Here is a 25,876-nt window from a genome sequence, read left to right on the forward strand (position 1 = left end):
AGTAAACATCTCCACATTTCCCTTTTATACGGGAAACCCCTTATTTTTAAACTGTGGCCCCGAGTTCTAGCTCCTCCCTTAAGGGAAAACATCCTTTCAACATCCACCCTATCATGTTCCATCAGGATCTTGTATGTTTCAACATGATCATCTCTCATTCTTCCGAATTGCAGGCCCAACCTGTCCAACTGTTGCACATCTGCCGAACCTTCATCCCATGAATCAAATGAATCAACCTCCATTGCTTTTAATGCACTTATATCCTTTCTGAAATAAGGGTGTCAAAACTGTAAACAGAACTCCAGAGCTGGTCTCACCACTGCTCTGTACAAATGTAGTAAAGAATCCCCACCTTTACCATGCTCCTTGCAACTAATGCCAACATCAGAAGTAAGCTAATCGCCCCCTTACGCCTGCTCTAACATTCAATAAGATCATGGTTGAACCGCTTTTGTTCAAACAAAATTCCCCGATAAACTTTGACTCCTTTGCCTAACAAGAATCTGCCTGAAAAATATTCAATGACCTTGCCGCTACTGCCTTCTGAGGCACAGAGTTGCAAAGTCGTAGAGACTTGGGGTGAGATTCTCTGGCCTCCCCGCAGCGCGTTTCCCGGTGGCAGGAGGCGGTCCAACATTGGCTGGCAGCGGGATCTTCTGATGCCGCCCCATCAATGGGAAACCACCACACACCGCCGGGAAACTTGGCGGGACCGGAAGACCCCGCCAGCGCGAACAGCCGGAAGATCGTGCCCTTCGCCAATCTCGTGCCCCAGTTCCACATCCGGCCATCCAGCCTCACTCCCAGATGGACCAAGAACTTGCAGGTGAAAGAAGTTCTTCTGAACACATTTCCAAAATACTTCCGCTCCTTAACCTTTACTCTAACATTATCTCAGTCGATATTTGGGAAGTTAAAGTCCGCCAATATCACCACACTGAAGTTCCAGGTGTTGATTCAGTAAAGCTGGGGTCAGGTACACTCTGGGCATTCAGTCTTGACATAAAGCTGTTTTGCTTGCCTCCTTGACATAAACATTAATCAATTACAACTCGGAAGTTAATCTGTTAAACTATCGCACAAAGGACATTTTGAGAAGATGTGATAAAGCACACCACAGCAAATTAAACAACCTTTTACCCAAACCTTTAATTTTACTTCTCAAAACATTTTATCCCTGTTTTTTTTTCTAACATGAGATTCAGTCCCCACGCCGGCGGGGGAATTCTCCGCACTTCCGGGGGCTAAGTGGACGCCGGAGTGGTTGGCACCGCTCCAGCCGGCGCCGAAGGGCCGGCATGATCTCGTGCATGCGCACACTGGCCGGCGTATTTTGGCGCATGCACGGGGGGGGTGTCTTCTCCGCGCCGGCCATGGCGGAGCATTACAGGGGCCCACGCGGAAGGAAGGGGTGCCCTCATGGCACAGACCTGCCCGCAGATCGGTGGGCCCTGATCGCGGGCCAGGCCACCTTAGGGGTGTCCCCCCCCCAGGGTCGGATCCCCACGGGCCGCCCTGAGGACCGCCCCCGCCGTGTGGGACCATGCGTAACCCACGCCGGCGGGACTGGCCAAAAATGGACGTCTGCTCGGCCCATCGGGGCCCGGAGATATGCCGGGGCGGGGGGGCGCTACCAACTGCCCCCGACTGGCGGGGGGGTCAGAGAATCCCGCCCCTGATCTACATATAGCAGCTGAATGAATAAGTAGCAGCCTCCTGGGGCGAAATTCTCCGGTATCGGCGCGATGTCCGCCGATTGGCGCCCAAAATGGCACAAATCAGTCGGGCATCGCGCCGCCCCAAAGGTGCAGAATGCTCCGCATCTTTGGGGACCGAGCCCCAACCTTAATGGGCTTAGGCCCGCGCCGGACGAATCTCCGCCCCGCCAGCTGTCGGAAACGGCCTTTGTTGCCCCGCCAGCTGGCGCGGAAATGACATCTCCGGGCGGCGCATGCGCAGGAGTGTTAGCGGCCGCTGACGGCATTCCCGCGCATGCGCAGTGGAGGGAGTCTCTTCCGCCTCCGCCATGGTGGAGACCGTGGCGAAGGCGGAAGGGAAAGAGTGCCCCCATGGCACAGGCCCGCCCGTGGATCGGTGGGCCCCGATCGCGGGCCAGGCCACCGTGGGGGCAGCCCCCGGAGCCCGCCCACGCCGCCTTGTCCCGCCGGTAAGGTAGGTGGTTTAATCTACGCCGGCGGGGCAGGCATTTTAGCGGCGGGACTTGGGCCCATCCGGGCCGGAGAATCGCGCGGGGGGGGGGCCCGCCAACCGGCGCGGCGCGATTCCCGCCCCCGCCGAATATCCAGTGCCGGAGAATTCGGCAACCGGCAGGGGCGGGATTCACGCCAGCCCCTGGCGATTCTCCGACCCGGCGGGGGGTCGGAGAATCTCGCCCCAGGTGTCACCTTTTATGGCTTTCTGGTAGGACAGGTGAACTCCCCAACTAAAACTTCTGAAGTGCATTGTGAAGAAATATAAACATTGATTTTGCTGACAATTCAGCAGAACTGTCTAGCTGCCAGCAAACAGTGTGAATTTACAATCATTCTTTAATAGCAATATTAATAATGATTTGTTGAATAATTTTTTCCTTGTGCCTTGATAGCAATTAATATTAATTTCAATGCTTAATTTATGGATCCGAAAGAATTGCATTGAACACTTATTTCTTTGTCAATAGTGAACAGCATTCAAGCTTTACGAGTACAAGCTGGTAAGTCCAACACTGATAAGGTGGTTGAATTGAAAATAATTGAGGTTTTGTATGCTTTCTTTTCTTAGAAACCTCCTGTCAGATTTTCTTTAAGTTTCCAATTTGTATTGAAATGCCTTTATTCTCTATTAACAGAGGCACTGCAGAGAGAACAAGCTGCACTTATTGAAACCAGTAAGTTCCTGACCGAGAAAAATAGTTTGAATAAAGTGAACGTCTTTTATGAAAAATCTTTCCACTGATACAAAAACATTCTTGGTGATGTTGATTTGATGTTATAAACCATGCACAACATTTTGATTAGACTGCATTTACAGTATGGTACCAGCTTTGGTCTGATCATATGTTGGGACATTTCGGGGTAATGGATATTACAGAAAAAAGTCACAGAATTATGTGTGGTTTAAAAAAGCTTAGTTACTCAGGGATACAAAAAGATATGGGCCAATTCACTTAAGGGATGCATTAACCTCCTGGAGATTTAAAAGACAAAAAAAGTTAAAAACTAGACTGTTCCTTTTGATAGATACTTCAATTTATTCCTTTTGATAGATACTTCAATTTGGTAAATTGGAGAAGAGTAGGTTATCATGCATATAAGCTACAGAAAGATAGGGGTTTTACTGGCAGATCATGCAATCAGTGATGAATCTTTGCAAAAATACCAAAGAGAGCTGCACTAGCTCCTGGATAGAATGAAGCACACATTCCATTAGAAATCGGTGAAATAACATCTAATATATGTATAGACAATTTTCCAATTTCTTTCTTAATTGACTTGGAGTTTTAGATTGTATTTGCCCTTCCCAGGAGTTTATATGATTGCTGATATTTAGGATGAACTTTAAGAATGCTTCAAGGGTTCTAACTGTTAGGAGCAGGCTTGGCGAACCAGGTGACCTTTTCCTCTCGGTCATTTTCCAATATTCATGTTTCCATTGAAGGCCGCTTGGATGCTGCTTCTTTTTTAGACTAATGGCTAATATCCCCAGTATTATATGACATGGTATTGTTTCAAAAGTTCTATACTTCTTTGCATAATGCACCAAATACCTCCTTGAAAGAGGGTGGGGAAGTCATGACAGCAGCATGTTGCTCTCCTTTGGCTCAGAATTGATCTCATTAGCAGCATTTTTGAATAAAGCTGATATTCAATATCCATTCAGGTTTCATCTTTAGGCACTTACAAGATGTCGTACTAAATTGGACCCATTTACTAGTTATCCACAACATCCTAAATCTGTTTTTACTTTTGAAAGTTTGGGATCTCTGACCATATCTGGTAGCTGTCCAAAGGCAGGCCATACAAGTGTTTCTGTTAGGACGTCATCTGCTTGATCTGGTCCAGCAAATATAATTTTATAGAAGGGTTTTTAAAGGTTCAGCCTCAACAGCTGCTTCTTCTATGATGCTGTGTTTGTCTTTTGGGAATAAGTTCAGAGATTTCAAGTTTCACAATGTGCATATATGAATTGAGTAGCTCTGACCCTGACAACCGTAAAAGGTCAAAGAACAAAGAATAAAGAACAATACAGCACAGGAACAGGCCCCTCGGCCCTCCCAGCCTGTACCGGTCATGATCCCAACCTTGGCCTCAGCACTTCCTTGTGCCGTATCCCCCTATACCCACCCTATCCACGTATTTGTGAAGATGCCTTTCTGAATGGTGTTAATGTGCCTGCTTGCACAACCACCCCTGGCAAAGCGTTGCAGGCACTCACCACCCTCTGGTATACCTGCCTCGCACATCTCCCCTAATTTCCCTCACGGACCTTAAACCTATACCCCCTGATGAATTACCCGCCTGCCTATCCACTCTATCCGTGTCGCTCATTATCTTGTAGATCTCCATCAGGTCACCCCTCAACCTCCGTCAGTCCAATGAAAACATTATGAGTCTATTCAGTCTCTCCACATAGCTAACACCCTCCAGACCAGGCAACATCTTGGTAAACCTCCTCTGCACCCTCTCCAAAGCCTCCACATCCTTCTGGTAGTGTGGCGACCAGGATCGTGCGCAATATTCCAAGTGCGGCCGTACCAAGGTTCTGTACAACTGCAGCATGACTTGCCAGTTTTTATACTCGATGCCCCGTCCAATGAAGGCAATCATCCCGTATGCCTTCTTAACTACCTCGACTTTCTATATTCCTAAGAGTTTTGCCATTTACGGTAGAGTTCCCCTCTATGTTAGACCTACAAAAATGCATCACCTCACATTTGTCTGGACCAAACTCCATTTGCTATTTCTCTGCCTAAGTCTCCAACCTATCTATGTCCTGCTGTATCCTCTGACAATCCTCAACACTATCTGCCACTCCACCAACCTTGGTATCATCCGCAAACTTACTAATCAGACCGGCTACATTTTCCTCCAAATCATTTATGTATACTACAAACAAGATCCCTGTGGAACACCACTGGTCACAACCTTCCATTCAGAAAAACACCCTTCTACTGCTACCCTTTGCCTTCTGTAGCCGAGCCAGTTCTGTATCCATCTTACCACCTCACCTCTGATCCCGTGTGACTTCACCTTTTGTACCAGTCTGCCATGAGGCACCTTGTCAAAGGCTTTACTGAAGTCCATGTAAACAACATCCACCGCCCTCCCCATATCAATCAACTTTGTCACCTCCTCAAAAAACTTGATAAGGTTAGTGAGGTACGGCCTTCCCTGCACAAAACCATGCTGTCTATCATAATGAGTCCATTTGTTTCCAAATGGGTATAAACCCTGTCCCTGAGAATTCTCTCCAATAATTTACCTATTACCGATGTGAGGCTCACCGGCCTATGTTTCCTGGATTATCCCTGCTACCTTTCTTAAACAATGCTACCACAGTAGCTATTCTCCAGTCCTCTGGGATCTCACCTGTAGCCAATGAGAATACAAAGATGTAAGTTAAGGCTCCAGCAAATTCCTCACTTGCTTCCCTCGGTATTCTGGGGTAAATCCCATCTGGCCCAGGAGACTTATCTACCTGAATGTCTTTTAAAAGACCCAGCATCTCCTCCATTTCGATGTCAACATGATCCAGACTGTCCACACACCCTACCCAAGAATCATCTCCCACAAAGTCCTTTTCTTTGGTGAACACTGATGCAAAGTACTCATTTAGTACCTCGTCCATTTTCTCTGGCTCAACACATTGATTCTCCCCACTGTCCTTAAGTGGCCCAATCCTTTCCCTGGCCACCCTATTGCTTTTTACATAGGAGTAAAAAACTTTGGGATTCACCTTAATCTGACTTGCCAAGGACTTTTCATGACCCCGGCTAGCCCTCCTAATTTCCTGCTTAAGTACCTTCCTACTTTAGGTATTGTGGTATTATAGGTATTACGGTACCTGAGAGGCTAAAGCACCATTGGTAGAACCTGTATGCTTTCTATTGGCTAGAGTGTATAATAGCTCCGCCCTGATAGGCGGGGTATAATAACCCGTGCCGCCCCAGCAGCTCTCATTCTGTACCTGAGCAGCTGGGGGAAACATTTAGCTTATTAAAGCCTTCAGTTGGACTACAACCTCGCTTTAGTGGTCATTGATCGTGCATCAATTTAATAAGCTAGATTTTCAGAAGAAAGGATGGAGCTCCGAATCAAGCCGGAGAGTCTGCAACTTAGCCCCACGCGGTGAACTCAGCGGCAATCTTTAAGCCCTGGCTGGCGTGCTTTAAAGGGTATCTTGAGACAGCTGAAACGCACCCACAGGAGAGCAGAAACTGCACGTCCTGCACTCAAGGGTGAGGATTTACATCCTCATCGAGGAAGCGGAAGACTTTGATGCAGCAATAGAGCTGCTAAAAGGACACGATATTCGCCCGGTAAACCAGGTCTACGCCCGGCATCTGCTTGCAACAAGGTGACAAACCCCTGGGAATCGCTGGAGAAATTCTACCGCGCACTCCTGGTGCTGGGAAGAAACTGTGGCTGCCCGCAAGTTTCGGCGAGCGAACACACGGAACTCTTAGTCCGGGACGCTTTTGTGGCAGGTATGCTTTCATCACAAATCTGCCAGCGCCTGTTAGAGAAGGACACCCTGTGTCTCAGGGAGGCACAGGCCCTTGCAGGCTCCCTGGACGTGGCCTCCAGGAATGACCGCATCTCCGTTCCCGACCGTGCGGCAGCACCCTGGGCAGCGTGGAACCCCGCAGCGGCCGACCCCGAGACTTCCCCCGTTCCCCCACAGGCCTGCGCTGCAAGGCGGCCTGGCAACCCCGAGGGGCCCCGCTGCTACTTTTGCGGGCAGGCCAAGCACCCCCGCCTGCGCTGCCCGACCCTCGCATCCACCTGCAAGGGAAGCGGCAAAAAGGGCCATTCCGTGGGGGTATGTCAGGCCCGAGCGGCGGCCGCGGTCTCCAGCGGCGAATGCGGACCGCCAGCACAAACTTCTCCACGGGCCCCGTGCGGCCAGCGGTCGCCGCCACCCCCATATCCCAGGGCCACGTGCGGACCCCGGGCGGCGCCATTTTGTTCCGCGGACGCCACGCTTGAGGGATGGCCGCCGCCATCTTGTGCACCCCCGGCCATGTGCGACCAATGGGAGACGCCATCTTGGATGAACCCCCAGGACCCCAGCTCGGCCGACCACACACTGCCTGAACAGAATTCCCAACTACTGTGATTGGCCTCGGTGACCCTGGATCAGTCTCGACCTCGAACACTCTCAACCGCTGCGACGACCGTTTTCATCAACGGGCACGGGACGTCCTGCCTAATTGACTCTGGGAGCACAGAAAGCTTCATACACCCCGACACGGTAAGGGCGCTGTTCTCTCCTCATCCACCCTGTTAATCAAAAAATCTCACTGGCCTCCGGTTTCCACTCAGTGGAGATAAAGGGGTTTTGTGTAGCAAACCTCACAGTCCAGGGAAGGGAGTTAAAAAATTTCCGTCTCTACGTCCTTCCCCACCTCTGCGTGGCTACACTCCTGGGTTTAGACTTCCAGTGTACCCTTCAAAGTCTGACCTTCCAATTCGGCGGCCCTATACCCCCCCTTACTGTCTGCGGCCTCGCGACCCTTAAGGTCGACCCGCCTTCCCTGTTTGCGAACCTCACCTCAGATTGCAAACCCGTTGCCACCAGGAGCAGATGCTACAGTGCCCAGGACCGGATCTTTATTAGGTCAGAGGTCCAAAGGCTACTGAGGGAAGAGGTCATTGAAGCCAGTAACAGCCCCTGGAGAGCTCGAGTAGTAAAGACCGGGGGAGAAGCATAGGATGGTCATCGACTACAGTCAGACCATCAACAGGTTTACGCAGCTGGACGCGTACCCTCTCCCCCGCATATACGACCTGGTAAACAGGATCGCGCATTATAAGGTCTTCTCCACGGTGGATCTCAAGTCCGCCTACCACCAACTCCCCATCCGCACTAGTGACCGCAAATACACTGCCTTCGAGGCAGACGGGCGGCTCTATCACTTCTTAGGGGTTCCCTTTGGTGTCACTAACGGGGTCTCGGTCTTCCAGTGCGAGATGGACCGAATGGATGACCGGTACGGTTTATGGGCAACATTCCCGTATTTCGATAATGTCACCATCTGCGGCCACGACCAGCAGGACCACGACGCCAACCTCCGAAAATTTCTCCAGACCGCTAAAATCCTTAACCTAACATACAATAAGGATAAATGCATGTTTAGCACCGACCGTCTCGTCATTCTCGGCTACGTAGTGCGAAATGGAGTTATAGGCCCCAACCCTGAACGCATGCGCCCCCTTATGGAGTTCCTCCTCCCTCACTGCTCTAAGGCCCTGAAATGCTGCTTAGGCTTTTTTCGCTACTACGCCCAGTGGGTCCCCAACTATGCAGACAAGGCCCGTTCCCTGATCCAATCCACAGCTTTTCCCCTGTCGATAGAGGCCCACCAGGCTTCAGCCGCATCAAAGCAGACATTGCAAAGGCCACGATGCACGCCATCGATGAGTCCCTCCCCTTCCAGGTCGAGAGCGATGCGTCCGACGTAGCTCTGGCGGCCACCCTCAACCAAGCGGGCAGACCCATGGCCTTCTTCTCCCGTACCCTCCATGCTTCCAAAATCCGCCACTCCTCAGTCGAAATGGAGGCCCAGGCCATAGTCATAACACATACATAATGATAGACAGAGCAACGGACCAATCAGCACACATAACACGACAGCCAATCACAGACAAGAGCAGACACAGTATAAGACAAGAAACACAACACTTCCTGGGCAGTCCATCTGGAGACGGCACAGGGCCAGGACCTCAAAGCAAGACACTCACACAGTCACAACGTGCTGAGTACCAAGTCTGATGTATAAATAGTTTAATGGAATAAAGCTGCGTTGTACCAATCGCAACCGTGTTGGTTCGTCTGTACCTCAGAGCACCCAACACTTCAGTCCCGGGAAGCTAAACGAGCCTCCTGACGCCCTGTCCCGCGGCACATGTGCCACCGCACAAGTGGACCGCCTCCGAGCCCTCCACGAGGACCTCTGCCACCCGGGGGTCACACGCTTTTTCCATTTCATCAAGACCCGCAACCTGCCGTACTCCATCGAGGAGGTCAGGACTGCCACCAGGGACTGCCAAATCTGCGCGGAGTGCAAACCGCACTTCTACCGGCCAGAGAGAGCGCACCTGATAAAGGCTTCCCGTCCCTTTAAACGCCTCAGCATGGACTTCAAAGGCCCCCTCCCCTCCACTGACCGCAACACGTACTTCCTGAACGTGATTGACGAGTACTCCCGGTTCCCATTCGCCATCCCCTACCCCGACATGACCGCCACCACCGTCATCAAGGCCCTCCAGGGTATCTTTACACTGTTCGGTTTCCCCGCTTACATACACAGTGATGGGGGTCCTCCTTTATGAGCGACGAACTGCGCCAATTCCTGCTCAGCAAGGGCATCGCAGGACGACCAGTTACAACCCCCGGGGTAACGGACAGGTAGAGAGGGGGAACGGAACGGTCTGGAAGATCGTCCTACTGGCCCTACGGTCCAGGAACCTCCCAGTCTCCCGCTGGCAGGAAGTACTCCCAGATGCCCTCCACTCCATCCGGTCACTACTTTGTACAACCACCAATCAGACACCTCACGAACGTCTCCTTGTCTTCCCTAGGAAGTCCTCCTCTGGGACCTCGCTCCCGACCTGGCTGGCAGCACCCGGACCCATCCTGCTCCGAAAACACGTGCGGGCGCACAAGTCGGACCCGTTGGTCGAGAGGGTCCATCTGCTCCATGCTAACCCCCAGTATGCCCACGAGGCGTACCCCAACGGCCGACAAGATACGATCTCCCTACGGGACCTGGCGCCCGCCAGAACTCCACGCACATTCCAGCCACGAGTCCCACCCTCCCCTCCGTCGCAGCACCTTACAGGGGGATCGGTCCTTCCGCCGCCCCCGTCTAGGCCCCCAACCCACCGACGCCCCCCGCAGGCGCTCCCTTGCCAGGTCAACCGTTTTCCCCACCAGCGCTGTCTAGGGGTGACGAAGCTGCCATGGAGATCGAAGCCACGCTCCCGGAGTCACAGATGCCCGAGCCTCCACCGGAGTCACCACCAAGGCTCCGACGATCACAGAGGACGACCAGGGCCCGCGATCGACTGATTGCTTCATTTTAACTGTAAACCGTAAATATAAAGACCATGTACATAGCTATCAGAATTGTAAATAGTTACTAAACACTGGACGGAGGTATTACGGTACCTCCATAACTAATTATACCATGTTGTTATGTTTTGTAGTTTCTGGCCACCACCTCCGCTGGACTCTTTTTTAACAGGGGTGAATGTGGTATTATAGGTATTACGGTACCTGAGAGGCTAAAGCACCATTGGTAGAACCTGTATGCTTGCTATTGGCTAGAATGTATAATAGCTCCGCCCTGATAGGCGGGGTATAAGAACACGTGCCGCCCCAGCAGCCCTCATTCTGTACCTGAGCTGCTGGGGGATACATCTAGCTTATTAAAGACTTCAGTTAGACTACAACCTCGCTTTAGTGGTTATTGGTCGTGCATCAATTATACTCCTCAAGAGTTGCGACTGTCCCCATCCTTCGAGACCGTACAAAAGCCTCCTTTGTCTTTTTGACGAGGTTCACAATATCCCTTGTTATCCAAGGCTCCCTAAACTTCTCATTCTCCCAGGAACGTGACATTCCTAAATCCTATTAACTGTCGCTTGAAAGACTCCCACATGTCTTTTGTTAATTTATTTTCCAACAGCTGCACCCAATCCAAATTCTTCAATTCCTGTCTCACGTTATCGTAATTTGCCTTTCCCCAGTTTAGCGCCTTAATGCAAAGGTTACTCTCATCTCTATCCAAAAGTACCCTAAAAGTTACGGAATTGTGGTCACTACTCCCAAAATGTTCCCCGACTGAAACCTCAACCACCTGTCAGGCTCATTCCCCAATACCAGGTCCAGTACTACCCGAAGAAGAGCAGTGCAGTTCTCCCTGATGTTATGATCAATATTTCAAATCTAACATCACTAAAACAGATGATCTGGTTCTTACCTTGTCGCTATTTGTGGGACATTGCTCTGTGCATATTGGCTGCCATATTTTGCAATTGAGACAACACTTCCGAAATACTAAAATGGTTGTAAAACACATTGATGACTCCTAAGTTTGTGCACTATATAAATGCAAGATTTTTCTTACTTCCTTTAGTTGCACTGCAGGAATGTCAGAGAAAAGCAAAAAGAAGTAAACGAAAACGGCGACGGCATTCATCAACCTGCAATAAAGGGAACCGTAAAATTATTTTGATCAATCCACACAGAAAGACAGAACCTTCTTGTAAGTTCTACAGGGAACTATAATATCTTCAGTAGTCCCGAAAAGATGACGCAAAAACGGTTTATTTTGGTAAACAAAAGTCAATTGGGTCATCGCATGGGTCTCATGAGGGTTATTACAGGGACAAAGACTTGGAAGAAGAAACAAATGGGTATTGATTGGAAAATTGGCAGGTCCGTGGCGGCGAATGTGCATGGCGGTGGCCTGCAGCGACCGCGCCGTGCAACATGGCGACGATCTCGCTCGGACCCGTGTGCCAAATAGTGTCCCCTTTTGGCCAGACTCGCCACCCCGGACCACCCCCACCAGTACCCCCGGCCTCTGACAAAGCCCCCCCTGCCCATGGATCGGCTCCCCCCCCCCCCACGACTGTGGCAGCACTGAACTCAATCTGCAGCCGCCACGTTGAATTCCCGACAGAAAATAGCATGAGAGACCCACGCCGTCGGGATCACAGCCCGTCGGGGCGGAGCATCGGTGGGAGGGCCTCAGGTAATGCCCTGAGGCCGCCCATATGGCGTGTGGCGTACTCCTAGAGTATGCCGGTTTGGATGGGGGCAGAGCATCACAAAATCTTTTAGATTTCCAAAGCAACCTATCAGTGTCTACACTTTCAAGTTCCTTCAGAATTTTGTTGGTTTCAATGAGATTAACTCTGATTTCTCTAAACTGCAGAGATTATAAACCCAATTTACTCAGTCTCCATCTCAGCATAAAAGGGCCCCAATTTAGTGAACCTTCGCTGTACTGCCTCCAATGCGAGTATATCCTTTCTTAAATATGAAAACCCAAACTTCTTGTGGTCTTACCGAAAATCCATACAATTGTAACTAAACATCTTTATTCTTGTACTCCAGTTCCCTTCCAATGAAGGCCAATATGACATGTTCTTTGTACAAACACATCCAAATGTGAACATGAACACTTAAAAGTTTCACATCTTTTTTAAAAATGTTGATTTCTTTATCAGTAAAAAATGAAATGTAATGCATGAACTGTTCTATTGGAACTAAGAAACAAAAAGATAGAATGGAACTTGCCAAGAGGGTGGTTGAAAGGAGTCTGGAGGTGAAACAAACACTGCAAAGTGACAAGGAAAACAACCTGAGGAAGGAGCAGCGCTCCGAAAGCTAGTGTTTGAAACAAACCTGTTGGACTTTAACCTGGTGTTGTAAGACTTCTTACTGTGCTCACCCCAGTCCAACGCCGGCATCTCCACATCAAAGAAAAGAATGCAACTAGAAGGTGGGGTTGTATTGTAAAATCTGTGAGTCCAGGTTCTCAGAAACCATTATGTAGATGTCCAATGCTTTTATCTATGAAGTTGAAGCATTGTCTGGACAAGCAACAAAGGTGAATACATATGTTGGATGAGCTATGAGAAACAATGTGATAATTTAACGATCCATGAGCTTGAAAAGAAACATCTCTGAGAGAATCTTCTAGAATTTAAAAAGGCCGACTTAAGGTATAAAGTAAATTGATCAATGGGTGGGATTCCTCGTCCACGTGCTTCCGGCGATCGGAAAGTCCCGCCCGAGGTCAATGGACTTCTCCATTGTCCGCGTCTCGCCCGTGGCGTTCTGGAGGCGGGCGGGAAGGAAGATGCCAATTCTGCCCAAAACAACAAGGCAGCAAGACAAGGGAGCACAGACTGAATAAAACGTTTAGGGGGGATTCTTAGAACCAATTCTTTACATAGAGGGGAATAACATTTGGAACAGTTTGTTAGGAAGAACGGTCAAAATGAGGGGTGTCCAAGGCACTGGGCTCACATAAAAACAACTGAGTGCTTTTGTGGGGATAGAATAAGATTAATCAGGAAACTAAGGGAATTCGGCATGTCGGGGTGGCGGGGCGGGATGCACGCCACACCCTGCCGATTCTCCGGCCCAATACTTTTCACTGTACCTCGGTACAGGTGACAACAAACAAATCCAATCCAACCCTATGTCCGACACCATCATCATCACCATCCATGGGTATGTCCTGTCCCACCGCCAGGACAGACCCAGCAGAGGTGGCAGTTTGACAGTCAGGAGGAAGTTACCCTGGGAGTCCTCAATATCGACTCTGGACTCTATAAAGTCACATAGCTTCAGGTCAAACATGGGCAAGGGAACCTGCTGATTACCACCTACCGTCCCCCCACAGCTGCTGAATACGTTCTCAATGTTGAATGCCACTTCATGAAAGTATCAGTCAGTGATGACCGCACAGTCCTTGTGGAGATGAAGTCCTCACTTCACATTTAGGATGGCCTCCATTGTGTTGTAGGGCACTACCACCATGCTCAATAGGATAGAAGTTGAACTGATCCAGCAACTCGACATCCATGAGGCTCTGGGATCCATCAGCAGAAGAAGAATTGCACTCAACCTCAATCTGATGCTGTGGACATCCAGAGGAGGTCTCACGGGCTGGCATATCCCCCATTCTACCATTACCACCAATCCACGGAATCAACTTTGGTTCAATGACAAGTGCAGGAGGGCATGCCTGGAGCAGCAGCAGGCATACCTAAAAATGAGGTGTCAACCTGGTGAAGCTGGAACACTGGACTACTTGCGTGTCAAACAGCATAAACAGCAAGCTATAGACAAAACTGAGCGATTCCACAACCAACAGATCAGATCCAAGCTCTACAGTCCTGCCACTTCACCATGTCATGAATGGTGATAGACAATTCAGCAACTCACTAGAGGAGGAGATTCTACAAGTATGGGGAGCCCAGCACATCAGTACAAAAAACAAGGGACGGGATTCTCCCCTACCCGGCGGGGCGGGGGGGGGGTCCCGGCACCGAGGAGTGGCGGCCGCCCCAAAGGTGCGTAATCCTCCGCACTTTCAGGGGCTAGGCCCACCCTGGAGTGGTTTGCGCGGCGCCGGCTGGCGGGGAAGGGGCTTGACGCCATGCCAACCGGCACCGAAGGGCCTCCGCCGGCCAGCACGAGTTGGCGCATGCGCGGGAGCGGCAGCATGTGCTAGCGTCATCCCAGAGCATGCGCAGAGGGGTTTGTCTCCGCACCGGCCATCGCGGACCGCTACAGAAAAGAATAGAGTGTCCCCATAACACCATAAGATCTTAAGACATAGGAGCGGAAGTAAGGCCATTCGGCCCATCGAGTCCACTCCACCATTCAATCATGGCTGATTTCAACTCCATTTACCCGCTCTCTCTCCATAGCCCTTAATTCCTCGAGAAATCAAGAATTTATCAACTTCTGTCTTAAAGACACTCAACGTCCCAGCCTCCACCGCCCTCTGTGGCAATGAATTCCACAGACCCACCACTCTCTGGCTGACGAAATTTCTCCTCATCCCTGTTCTAAAGTGACTCCCTTTTATTCTAAGGCTGTGCCCCTGGGTCCTAGTCTCCCCTGCTAATGGAAACAACTTCCCTACGTCCACCCTATCTAAGCCATTCATTATCTTGTCTGTTTCTATTAGATCTCCCCTCAACCTCCTAAACTCCACTGAATATAATCCCAGGATCCTCAGACGTTCATCGTATGTTAGGCTTACCATTCCTGAGATTATCCGTGTGGATTTCCGCTGGACCCGCTCCAGTGCCAGTATGTCCTTCCTGAGGTGTGGGGCCCAAAATTGCTCACAGTATTCGAAATGGGGCCTAACTAATGCTTTATAAAGCTTCAGAAGTACATCCCTGCTTTTATTTTCCAAGCCTCTTGAGATAAATGACAACATTGCATTTGCTTTCTTAATTACGGACTCAACCTGCAAGTTTGCCTTTAGAGAATCCTGGACTAGGACTTCCAAGTCCCTTTGCACTTCAGCATTATCAATTTTGTCACCGTTTAGAAAATAGTCCATGCCTCTATTCTTTTTTCCAAAGTACAAGACCTCGCACTTGCCCACATTGAATTTCATCAGCCGTTTCTTGGACCACTCTGCTAAACTGTCTAAATCTTTCTGCAGCCTCCCCACCTCCTCCATACTACCTGCCCCTCCACCTATCTTTGTATCATCAGCAAACTTAGCCAGAATGTCCCCAGTCCCGTCATCTAGATCGTTAATATATAAAGAGAACAGCTGTGGCCCCAACACTGAACCCTGCGGGACACCACTCGTCACCGGTTGCCATTCCGAAAAAGAACCTTTTATCCCAACTCTCTGCCTTCTGCCTGACAGCCAATTGTCAATCCATGTTAGTACCTTGCCTCGAATACCATGGACCCTTATTTTACTCAGCAGTCTCCCGTGAGGCACCTTATCAAAGGCCTTTTGGAAGTCAAGATAGATAACATCCATTGGCTCTCCTTGGTCTAACCTATTTGTTATCTCTTCAAAGAACTCTAACAGGTTTGTCAGGCATGACCTCCCCTTACTAAATCCATGCTGACTTGTCCTAATCCGACCCTGCACTTCTAAGAAATTAGAAATCTCGGGCAAGATTCTCCGACCCCCCGCCGGGTCGGAGAATCCCCAGGGGCTGGCGTGAATCCCGCCCCCGCCGGTTGCCGAAGTCTCCGGCACCGGAGATTCGGCGGGGGCGGGAATCGCGCCGCGCCGGTTGGCGGGTCCCCTCGCGCGATTCTCCGGCCCGAATGGGCCGAAGTCCCGCCGCTAAAATGCCTGTCCCGCTGGTGTAAATTAAACCACCTACCTTACCGGCGGGACAAGGCGGCGCGGGCCGGCTCCGGGGTCCTGGGGGAGGCGCGGGGCGATCTGGCCCGGGGGGTGCCCCCACGCTGGCCTGGCCCATGATCGGGGCCCACCGAACCGCGGGCAGGCCTGTGCCGTGGGGGCACTCTTTCCCTTCCGCCTCTGCCACCGTCTCCACTATGGCGGAGGCATAAGAGACTCCCTCCACTGCGCATGCGTGGGAAGCTGTCAGTGGCCGCTGACGCTCCCGCGCATGCGCCGCCCGGAGATGTCATTTCCGCGCCAGCTGGCGGGGCACCAAAGGCCTTTTCCGCCAGCTGGCGGGGCGGAAATTCGTCCGGCGCCGACCTAACTCCTCAAGGTTGGGGCTTGGCCCCCAAAGATGCGGAGCATTCCGCACCTTTGGGGCGGCGCGATGCCCGTCTGATTTGCGCTGTTTTGGGCGCCAGTCGGCGGACATCGCGCCGTTTCCGGAGAATTTCGCCCCTCATCCTTAACAATGGATTCTAGAATCTTGCCAACAACCGAGGTTATGCTAATTGGCCTATAATTTTCCATCTTTTTCCTTGTTCCCTTCTTGAACAGGGGGGTTACAACAGCGATTTTCCAATTCTCTGGGACTTTCCCTGACTCCAGTGACCCCCATCTGGGCCCGGAGATTTATCAATTTTTAGACCTCTTAGTTTCTCTAGCACTTTCTCCTTTGTGATGGCTACCATATTCAACTCTGCCCCCTGACTCTCCTAAATTGTTGGGATATTACTCATGTCTTCTACTGTGAAGACTGACGCAAAGTACTTATTTAGTTCCTCAGCTATTTCCTTGTCTCCCATCACTAGATTACCAGCATCATTTTGGAGCGGCCCAATGTCTACTTTTGCCTCCTGTTTAAAGTTTAAAGAAACTTTTACTATCATTCCTAATGTTACTGGCTAGCCTACCTTCATATTTGATCCTCTCTTTCCTTATTTCTCTCTTTGTTATCCTCTGTTTGTTTTTGTCGCCTTCCCAATCTTCCGATCGCGGGCCAGGCCACCGTGGGAGCACCTCCCGGGGCCAGATCCCCCCGCTCCCCCCCCCCCACCCCCTCCCACCCCGAGGACCCCGGAGGCCGCCCGCGCAGCCTGGTCACGCCAGCCAATACCTGACGTAACATACGCCGGCAGGACTGGCCAAAAACGGGTGACCACTCGGCCCATCGCGGGTCAGAGAATCACCGGGGGGGGGGGCGCTGCCAGTGGCCGCCGACTGGCGCGGGGCGATTCCTGCCCCCGTCAAATCTCCGGCGCCAGAGAATTCGGCAGCCGGCGGGAGCGGGATTCACGCCGCCCCCTGCCGATTCTCCGACCCGGCGGGGGAGTCGGAGAATCCCGCCCAAGGTTAAAGCATTTGCAATAATCTTCTGCCAGAAGTGCCGAGTAGATGATCTATCCCGGCCTTCTCCGAAGGCCCCCCGCATCACTGATGTCTGTCTTCAGCCAATTTGATTCACTCCGCGCGATATCAAGAAACGGTTGAAGGCACTGGATACTGTAAAGGCTGTGGACCCTGACAATATTCCGCCAATAGGCAATAGTACAGAAGACTTGTGCTCCAGAACTTGCCTCGCCCCTTGTCAAACTCTTCTAATACAGCTACAATACTGGCATTTACTCGGCGATTGCAAAATTGCCTGGGTCCAACCTGTACACAAAAAGCGGGATAAATACAATCCGGCCAATTATTCACCAATCGGTCTATTCTCGATCAGCAGTACAGCGATGGAAGGGGTGTCATGAACAGTGGAATCTAGTGGCGCTTGTTGAACAATGATCTGCTCAATGATGCTCAGCTTGGGTTCCGCTAGGGCTAATCAGCCCCTGACATCAGAACAGAAGCAGGAGTCGGCCATCTGGCCCCTCGAGCCTGCTCCGCCATTCAATGAGATCATGGCTGATCTTTTTGTGGACTCAGCTCCACTTTCCGGCCCGAACACCATAACCCTTTATTCCTTTACTGTTCAAAAATCTATCTACTTTTGCCTCAACAACATTTAACGAGGTAGCCTCGACTGCTTCACTGGGCAGGGAATTCCACAGATTCATGACCCTTTGAGTGAAGAAGTTCCTCCTCAACTTAGTCCTAAATCTGCTCTCCCTTATTTTGAGGCTCTGCCCCCTAGTTCTAGTTTCACCCACCAGTGGAAACAACCTCCCTTCTAAATTCCAATGAGTATAGTCCCAGTCTTCTTAGTCTCTCCTCATGAACTAATCCTCTCAACTCTAGAATTCATTGAACTCTAGTAAATCTCCTCTGCACCTCCAGTGCCAATACATCCTTTCTCAAAACTGTACACAGTACTCCAAGTGTGGCCTCACCAGCACCCGACACAACTGCAACATGACCTCCCTGCTTTTAAACTCCATCCCTCTAGCAATGAAGGACAAAATTCCATTTGCCTTAATTACTTGCTCGCAGTCTTGGTCCAAACAGAGAGTGGGAATTGAGAGAGTGGGAATAAAAGGTTATTTTTCTGTGTAGTGATTAGTGAGGTACCGCAGGGGATCATTGCTTGGGACCCAGCTGCTCGTGACATATCTTCTTTCTCTCCTTCGGCGATCACTCGCCAACGAACATGATTGTCCACCTAAGAAACTCCATATTACTGGTCATGGGTACTGGGTGCCTGATGCGCCCGATCCCAGAGCAGCAGCGTTGACCACACACTTGGCAGGTTTTTTTGGGAGGTGGGATTGATCTTTGGACTTGTATTTCTTTCTCAGGTTCTTTTTCAGCACCTCCTCCTGCCACCTGGAGCCCTTGAAGAATTGTGTCTCTTCGGTCAAGAGGTTCATCCAGGTAGTTTTCTTCTAGCAAGGGTCTCCCAGGCATTGAAATGAAATGACGTCTATCGTGCTTCTCTTGAGGTAAACTTTCAGAGTGTCATTGAAACACTTCCTTTGTCCTCTAGTTTGCGTGCCTTCATTGAGCTGGGCGAAGAAGATTTGCCTTGGCAATCGAGATTCTGGCATTCAAAGGACATGGCCGGCCCAGCAGAGTTGATTTCAGATGGTCATGGCCACGATGCTGGTGTTCTTGGAAGCTTCAAGGATATTTATGTTTGTGCGCCTAACCTGATACGGAGAATTTGTCTCAGACAGCATTGATGGTACCTCTCCCGGGCTTTCAGGTGGCATCTGTATGTAGTCCATGTTTCTGAGTCATAGAGAAGAATTGGAAGGACGGCTGCCTTGCACACAAGGGTCTTGGTATCAGCACAGATGTCACGGTCATCAAAGGCATCTTATGCATCCAAAGGTGGCGCTCTTGGATTGGATACGATGTTGGATCTCCAGTCTTGGATGAAAAGTGGCTCCCCAGGTATGGGAAATGTTCCATGTGTCGGAGGGTTTCCCCATTGATCTTGATGGAGGGAGAGACCAGATCATGCCCTGGGGCAGGTCCGAAAGGATTTGAGTCTTCTAAATTTTGGGGCTGAGACCGGTTCTTTGTGAAGGTGGAAAGCATAGCTTGGAGAATATCTTCCAAAATAGAGGCAAGGGCATTGTCACCCACATCCCGAAGCTCCACGAGCAATATCAGTGTTGCTTTCTTCTTGGATTTCAACGAGTTGAGGTTGAAAATGTTTCCATACATCCTGTAGACTCCACTTGTTCTTGACAAGGTGAAGGATGGTGGCAGTGAAAATGGAGAAAACAGTGGAGGCGATGAGGAATCCCTCCTTGATTCCAGTCTTGACCTCAAAGGTTTCTGTCATATTTTTGTCAGTAAGGACTGTTGCCAAAATCTTGTTGGGGAGGAGTCGGAAGGTGTTGATGAATTTCTCTGGACATCCAGCCTTTGCCTGGGTCTTCCCTAGCGCGTCCAAATTGATTGAGTCGAACCCTTGGTCAGATTGATGACGGCCATAAAGAGTGATTAATGTTACTCCTTGGCAATTCTTTTGAAGTTGTCGAGCTGTGAAAATCATGTCCGCTGTTCCACGGTTTGGTCGGAAGCCACACTGGCTTTCTGGAAGGATTTCTTCAGAGACTGGGAGAAGGTGGCCGGCCAGAATTTGGACTATTATCTTTCCAGCGATGAAGAGTAGGGAGATTCCTCGGTATTTCCCACAGCCCGCTTTGTCTCTTTTCTTGAACATGGTGGCGATGACAGATTTCTTCTCTGTCCCAAATTTTCAGGAACACCTGATGGAGGTGGTGGGTGATCTCCTCCCTTCCAAGGTTGAAAATCACCATTGGAGTCTTGTCAACTCCTGTGGTTTTCCATTCTTCATGTGTTTAAGGCTGCTTCATCTACATCCACACTTGATGTGTGTCCCAGGGTTATCTTTGATGGGGAGTTGTGGGATTTCCTCAAAAACGACGTTACCATTATTATTATTATCTACTGTTGTATCATGGTTTAGAAGTTCTTTGAAGTATTCTCTCCATCGAAGGCTGATGTTTTCTCTGTCTCTCAATAGGGTTCTGTACTTACTCCGCACTGGTTTGAGGATTAGGGTATTGGATCCATATTATTGCTTTAGTCGCACTGAGGAGGCTCCAGGCTTTGTTCTTGTCAATGAGGAGTAGCAACTCCCTGGCTTTCTCAGTTCACCAATGGTTCTTGATTTCCCTAGTTCTTCCTTGTACCTCTGAGCCTTTGCTATTTGACAAGTTCTCCTCTTTGTTTTGCTGTTTATGTTATTTTGTCAGGCGTGGAGAGCTTTTCTCTTCTTGTCAATGAAGTCTTGGATGATGTGATCATTTTCATTGAAACAGTTTTAATGTATCCTGGTCTTGTATCCGATGGTTTGTTCGTAACTTAAGGTGATGGCTATCTTCAGCTGTTTCCAGTTTTTGCCCATGCTTTGGAGATTTTGGTGAGGACATTGCTGGAAGATCACGAGCTCTTGAAGCCATTCAACATTTTCTGAGCTGTTTCTTCATCCTCTCCTGCTCTGATTGAGTTTGCTGATGACAAAAAATGGAGCGGAGTTATGAGTTGTAAGGCGGATGCAAGGAGGTTTCAGGATGATTTAGACAAGTTGAATGAATGGGCAAACTCACGGCAGATGCAGTGCAAAGTGGCTAAATGTGAAGTTATACATTTTGGAGTGAAAACAGAAAGGAAGCGTTTTATTTAAATGGTGATATATTGGGAAGAAAATCTCTTCACTCAAATGGTCATGAGCCCATGAAAATCTCTACCACAGAAGGCTGTGTAGGCCAAGTCACTGAATGTATTCAAGAAAGAGACGGATTTTTAAAGATTTTAATGGCATCAGGGGGTATGGAGAAAAAGCAGGGGAATGTGACATTGAGATTGAGGTTCAGACATTATCATATCAAATGGCAGAACAGGCTCGATGGGCCGAATAGCACACTCCTGTTCCTCGTATCATAGATTATAATAGAGTTTACAGTGCAGAAGGAGGCCATTCGGCCCATCGAGTCTGCACCGGCTCCTGGAAAGAGCACCCTACCCAAGGTCAACACCTCCACCCTATCCCCATAACCCAGTAACCCCACCCAACACTAAGGGCAATTTTGGACACTAAGGGCAATTTATCATGGCCAATCCACCTAACCTGCACATCTTTGGACTGTGGGAGGAAACCGGAGCACCCGGAGGAAACCCATGCTATCTAAGTTTCTATGTAAAAGATCTGAACAAATGAGGAAAAGTGAGAGGAGAATGACTCCCTTGACATCATTTAACCAAGTGTGGTATGAAGTTGCTCTCGCAAAACCGGAGTCAGTGAGAATCAGAAGGAAAACGCATCATTTTTGGAGTCACACCGAGAACAAAGGAAGATGGTATTGTGGTTGTTGAAAGTCAATTATCTCAGTTCCAGGACATCACTACTGGAGTTCATAGAAGTAGTGTATCAGGCCCAACCTTCTTTAATTGCTTCATCAATGACATCAATCCATCATAAGGTGAGAAGTGGGGATGTTCACAGATGATTGCATAATGCTCAGTATCATTCACAATTCCTCAGTCACTGAAGCCGTCCATGCCCTAATGCAATAAGACCTGAAAAATATCCAGGTCTGCTTGGTAAGTAAGTGGCAAGTAACATTCAAACCACACAAGTTTTAGGCAATGACCATCTAAGCATGGTCCCTTGGCATCAAATGGCATAAAATCATAGAATCCCTACAGTGCAGAAGGAGGCCATTCAGCCAATTGAGACTACACCAATCCACTGAAAATCCACCCCACCTAGGCCCACTCCCCCACCGTATCCCTGTAACCCCATAGCCTCATTTAAGCTTTTGGACAGTAAGGGACAATTGATCATGGCCAATACACCTAACCTGCACACCTTTGGACTGTGGGAGGAATCCAGAGCAGACATGGGGATAATGTGCCAACTCGACACAGACATTCACCCGAGGCCAGAATCGATCCTTGCCCCTGCAGATGTGAGGCAGCAGTACTAACCACTGTGTCACCATGCCGCCCATGGACCTGGGCCAAGATTCACACATATACAATTTGCAGAGGCAGCTGGCCATTTAAAGCATCAGCTGCCTCCACAGAACTGGGATTGTGGTAGGCCAGGAGAGTGAAACCTGGAATGTGCAGGTTAGAACAGGCAAGAGCATATCTAGATTTGATGGATTTGTTTGGAGATCCAGTGTATACCTTTGAAGAAGTAAGGTACCCTTTGGATAGAGTGCCAGGACCCCTTTTTGAGAGTTAAGGCACCATTTGGGATTATTAAAAGTCAACTTGAAAATGCAAATTTTATGCACAAACTCATTGGAACTGTCCAGTTTTTGAAGAATCTTTAAAGAACTGTAAAGGAAATGTCAAAAATATCCAATGACACTAGGTGACCTAGCATGGAGAGGAATTGGGGCAAAGGGTAGGAGGTGGAGGATGGATTTGCATAAGTTGGAACTAAGTTGGCATGAGGGTACGCAGGACACAGTTAGCGTAAGTTGGGATGGATGGGACAAACGGGCTACGTGGGGAAGGTGGGGGCCGGAGGGCAGTTTTTGATTTTGTAATTTATTTTTATTTATTTAACCACAGTGCTAGAGTACAGAGCCTGCCCTTCCACCCAACCTGCCTCTGCATCCTGCAGCCTCAATCATTCCAGGTTTGCCCGCCCCAACTCCAGCCCTCGAGTGAAGATCCGATCCTGCTGATAAGGACCGCTGAGTCAAGAAATCTCCCATCTCTGTATGCCCAACCAGGGGATGAAAATCTGGGTCCCAAGTGAGCCAGTGCTAATTGGACAACGAATCTCTGTGCCAGTGGAAGTACTATCTACCTGAAAGTTCAGGCAATGGTCAAGGCATGAGCCCATATTGTACAAGGAAAGTCATTTGAGAGCGAGCTGAAAGTACTTTTTTAGCAAGGGATGTGGGGTTCTGAATAACTGGCAACCTCAATATTAAAATTGCAACAGAAATAAATGAATAAATAAATTGGAACAAAACAGGCAACGAGAATAATTTCTCCCTGTGAAAGGTGTATAATCATTAAAAATTTAAACAGTGCATCACATTCTGAATGAATTGAATAGAATTAAATCAGAAGCCTCAGTTATTTCTGGTGATATGTAATCAAAGTAGGGTTATTGCCTTTACTGGCAAAATGGTTAACTTTAGCCCGAGGTGTTGAACATTACTGAACTATACATGCATCTTGTCTTTCAGTGGCAAAGCATGTGTTAAAACAAAACTTCAAAAACAGGATTGTTACAGAAACAGAATGGCCAACAGAAATGATGAGCCAGCTGCCCCACGAACTTAAACAGGCACAAGAATATGGTGAGTTGAAATAAAGTAAGGTTACCACAGGCCTTGAGTGTGTGAAGAACTTTACAGAGTAATGAATATTGCATAAAATAATGATGCATAGAAAAATGCAGCATAGAAGGAGATCAATTATCTCATTGAACCTGTACCATGGGCAGGGTTCTCCGTTGCGCCGGCAGTGACCCACGCCGGGGGATTTCCTGACGGCGTGGGGCTGCCCTCAATGGGAAACCCCATTATCCGGATGGCGGGATGGAGAATCGCGCTGCCGGTGGGGACACGCAGCACCAGAAAACTGGTGCGGAGTGGGACGGAGAATCCCGCCCCTCAGGTCTTTAAAAGAGAAGTCCAATTAGTGCACTCGGTAACTCTTTCCTATATTTCTTCTCATTCAAATATTTGTCAAATTCGATGCTGAAAGCTATCGTTGAATAACCTCCCAGTCAGGCAATGAATTCCAAATCCTAAACAACTATTGTACAAAAAGACCTTTCTGCTGTTCAAGGCTGCACCTCATCCCAACTTCGCAAGGGAAATTAAGAATGGGCAGAAACCTTGCCAGTGATGCTCACACCTCATGAAAATACATAAACTCTGTTTCTTTCGCCTATCATCTTAAAATCTCTGAGCAGCATTCTCCGACTGGCACCGCCGTAATCGTGTTCGGCAATCGGCCGGAGAATCCATTTTTACGCCGGAATCGGGGATGGTGTCGCTTTTCTGATGCTCGGCCCCCTCAAACACGGTGTACTCGAGGAGTATGCTCCACGCCATCGGGACGGCCTCAGAACGTCACCTGAGGCCCTTCCCCGATGCTCCGCCTCGATGTGCCGACTCCCCGACGGCATCGGTCGCGTGTCCTCTCACTTTTCGGGGACCAGGCGTGGCGGCTGTGGACTCTGTCCAGCGCCGCCACAGTTGGGGGGGGGGGGGGGGGGGGGAGCCATTTCATTTGATGTGTTAAGTCAGTTGGTTCAACGTTGACTGCAACTGGATGAAGTGAAACTAGAAACAGGCTTCTGACACAGGAGATGGCCCAACCCACTGTTTTATTCAACTTTCTGATTGCTGTGAGTTGACACTCTATCAATGTAACTGATAACCTCCCACTGGCCTGACCAGACTAACTCTCTACCTCATGGTGATAGTGCTCACTGGCTTGTGCACTCTCACTATCTCAGTAGCTGTGTCCTGTAGAGAGAGAGTCTTAATACCCTCTGTGCTTTATAGTGGTGGTGTCCTGTCTGGTGATTGGTTGTTATGTGTTGTGTGTGTTCATTGGTTATCCTGTGTGTCAATCACTGCCTGTCTGCATCTCATTATATACATGAGTGGATATTTTGGAACGTGGCGATATATATACATGCATGATTATATACAAGTGGTGAGCAAATGAACATATGTACGTGGGAAGGTGTCTATCGTGCAGATACAGAGCAAACTGAACAAAATTTACAAGATTTAAGTCTATAGTTTCAGTCTTTGTGGCGGGCGGCGAATTCTTGTCGATGGCCTCAGAGGTGGAGGGGGGGACGCCGGCACTTGGACAGGCGGGATTGCTGCCATGTCGATGGCCTCATGGAGAGGCAGGATCGCTGCCAGATCGGTGGCCTCGTGGTGCGAGATGTCTGGAGGAGGCATGATGACATGCGGGGAAGTGCGGCCAGGCGGTGGGCAGGGAACTTTTCGTAGCGCCCTCCTGTTGCGCCGTAGAATGGAGCCATCAGCCATTTGGACAACGAAGGACTGGGGGCAGCCTGCCTGGTGACAGTAGCTGGGGCTGACCAACCTCCCTCAGCCAACTGGACACAAACAACATCGTCTGGAGCCAGCGCAGGTAGATCCTTGGCATGAGCATCATACGTGATCTTCTGCTGGCCCCTGGATCGCTGCACTTTCTGCAGCACCGTGAGGCGGTCAAGGTCTGGAACATGGATGGCTGGAACAGTCGTCCTCAGGTTGTGGTTTATGAGCAGCTGCGCCGTAGACAAACCAGTCG

At 49.5% G+C, this 25,876-nt stretch overlaps 1 protein-coding gene across 1 annotated transcript in view; it reads left to right on the forward strand.

The window, feature by feature from the left end:
• Window positions 1-25,876, forward strand: part of LOC140425686 (uncharacterized) — a 349,955-nt gene that overhangs the window by 14,903 nt on the left and 309,176 nt on the right. Inside the window, exons 3-6 of the mRNA XM_072510182.1 lie at window positions 2,681-2,713; window positions 2,849-2,887; window positions 11,363-11,491; window positions 23,776-23,889. Coding sequence (XP_072366283.1) covers window positions 2,681-2,713; window positions 2,849-2,887; window positions 11,363-11,491; window positions 23,776-23,889 — 315 coding nt within the window. The remainder of the gene's footprint in view (window positions 1-2,680; window positions 2,714-2,848; window positions 2,888-11,362; window positions 11,492-23,775; window positions 23,890-25,876) is intronic.

Source organism: Scyliorhinus torazame, chromosome 6, assembly GCF_047496885.1.
Source record: "Scyliorhinus torazame isolate Kashiwa2021f chromosome 6, sScyTor2.1, whole genome shotgun sequence".
Classification (NCBI taxonomy): domain Eukaryota; kingdom Metazoa; phylum Chordata; class Chondrichthyes; order Carcharhiniformes; family Scyliorhinidae; genus Scyliorhinus; species Scyliorhinus torazame.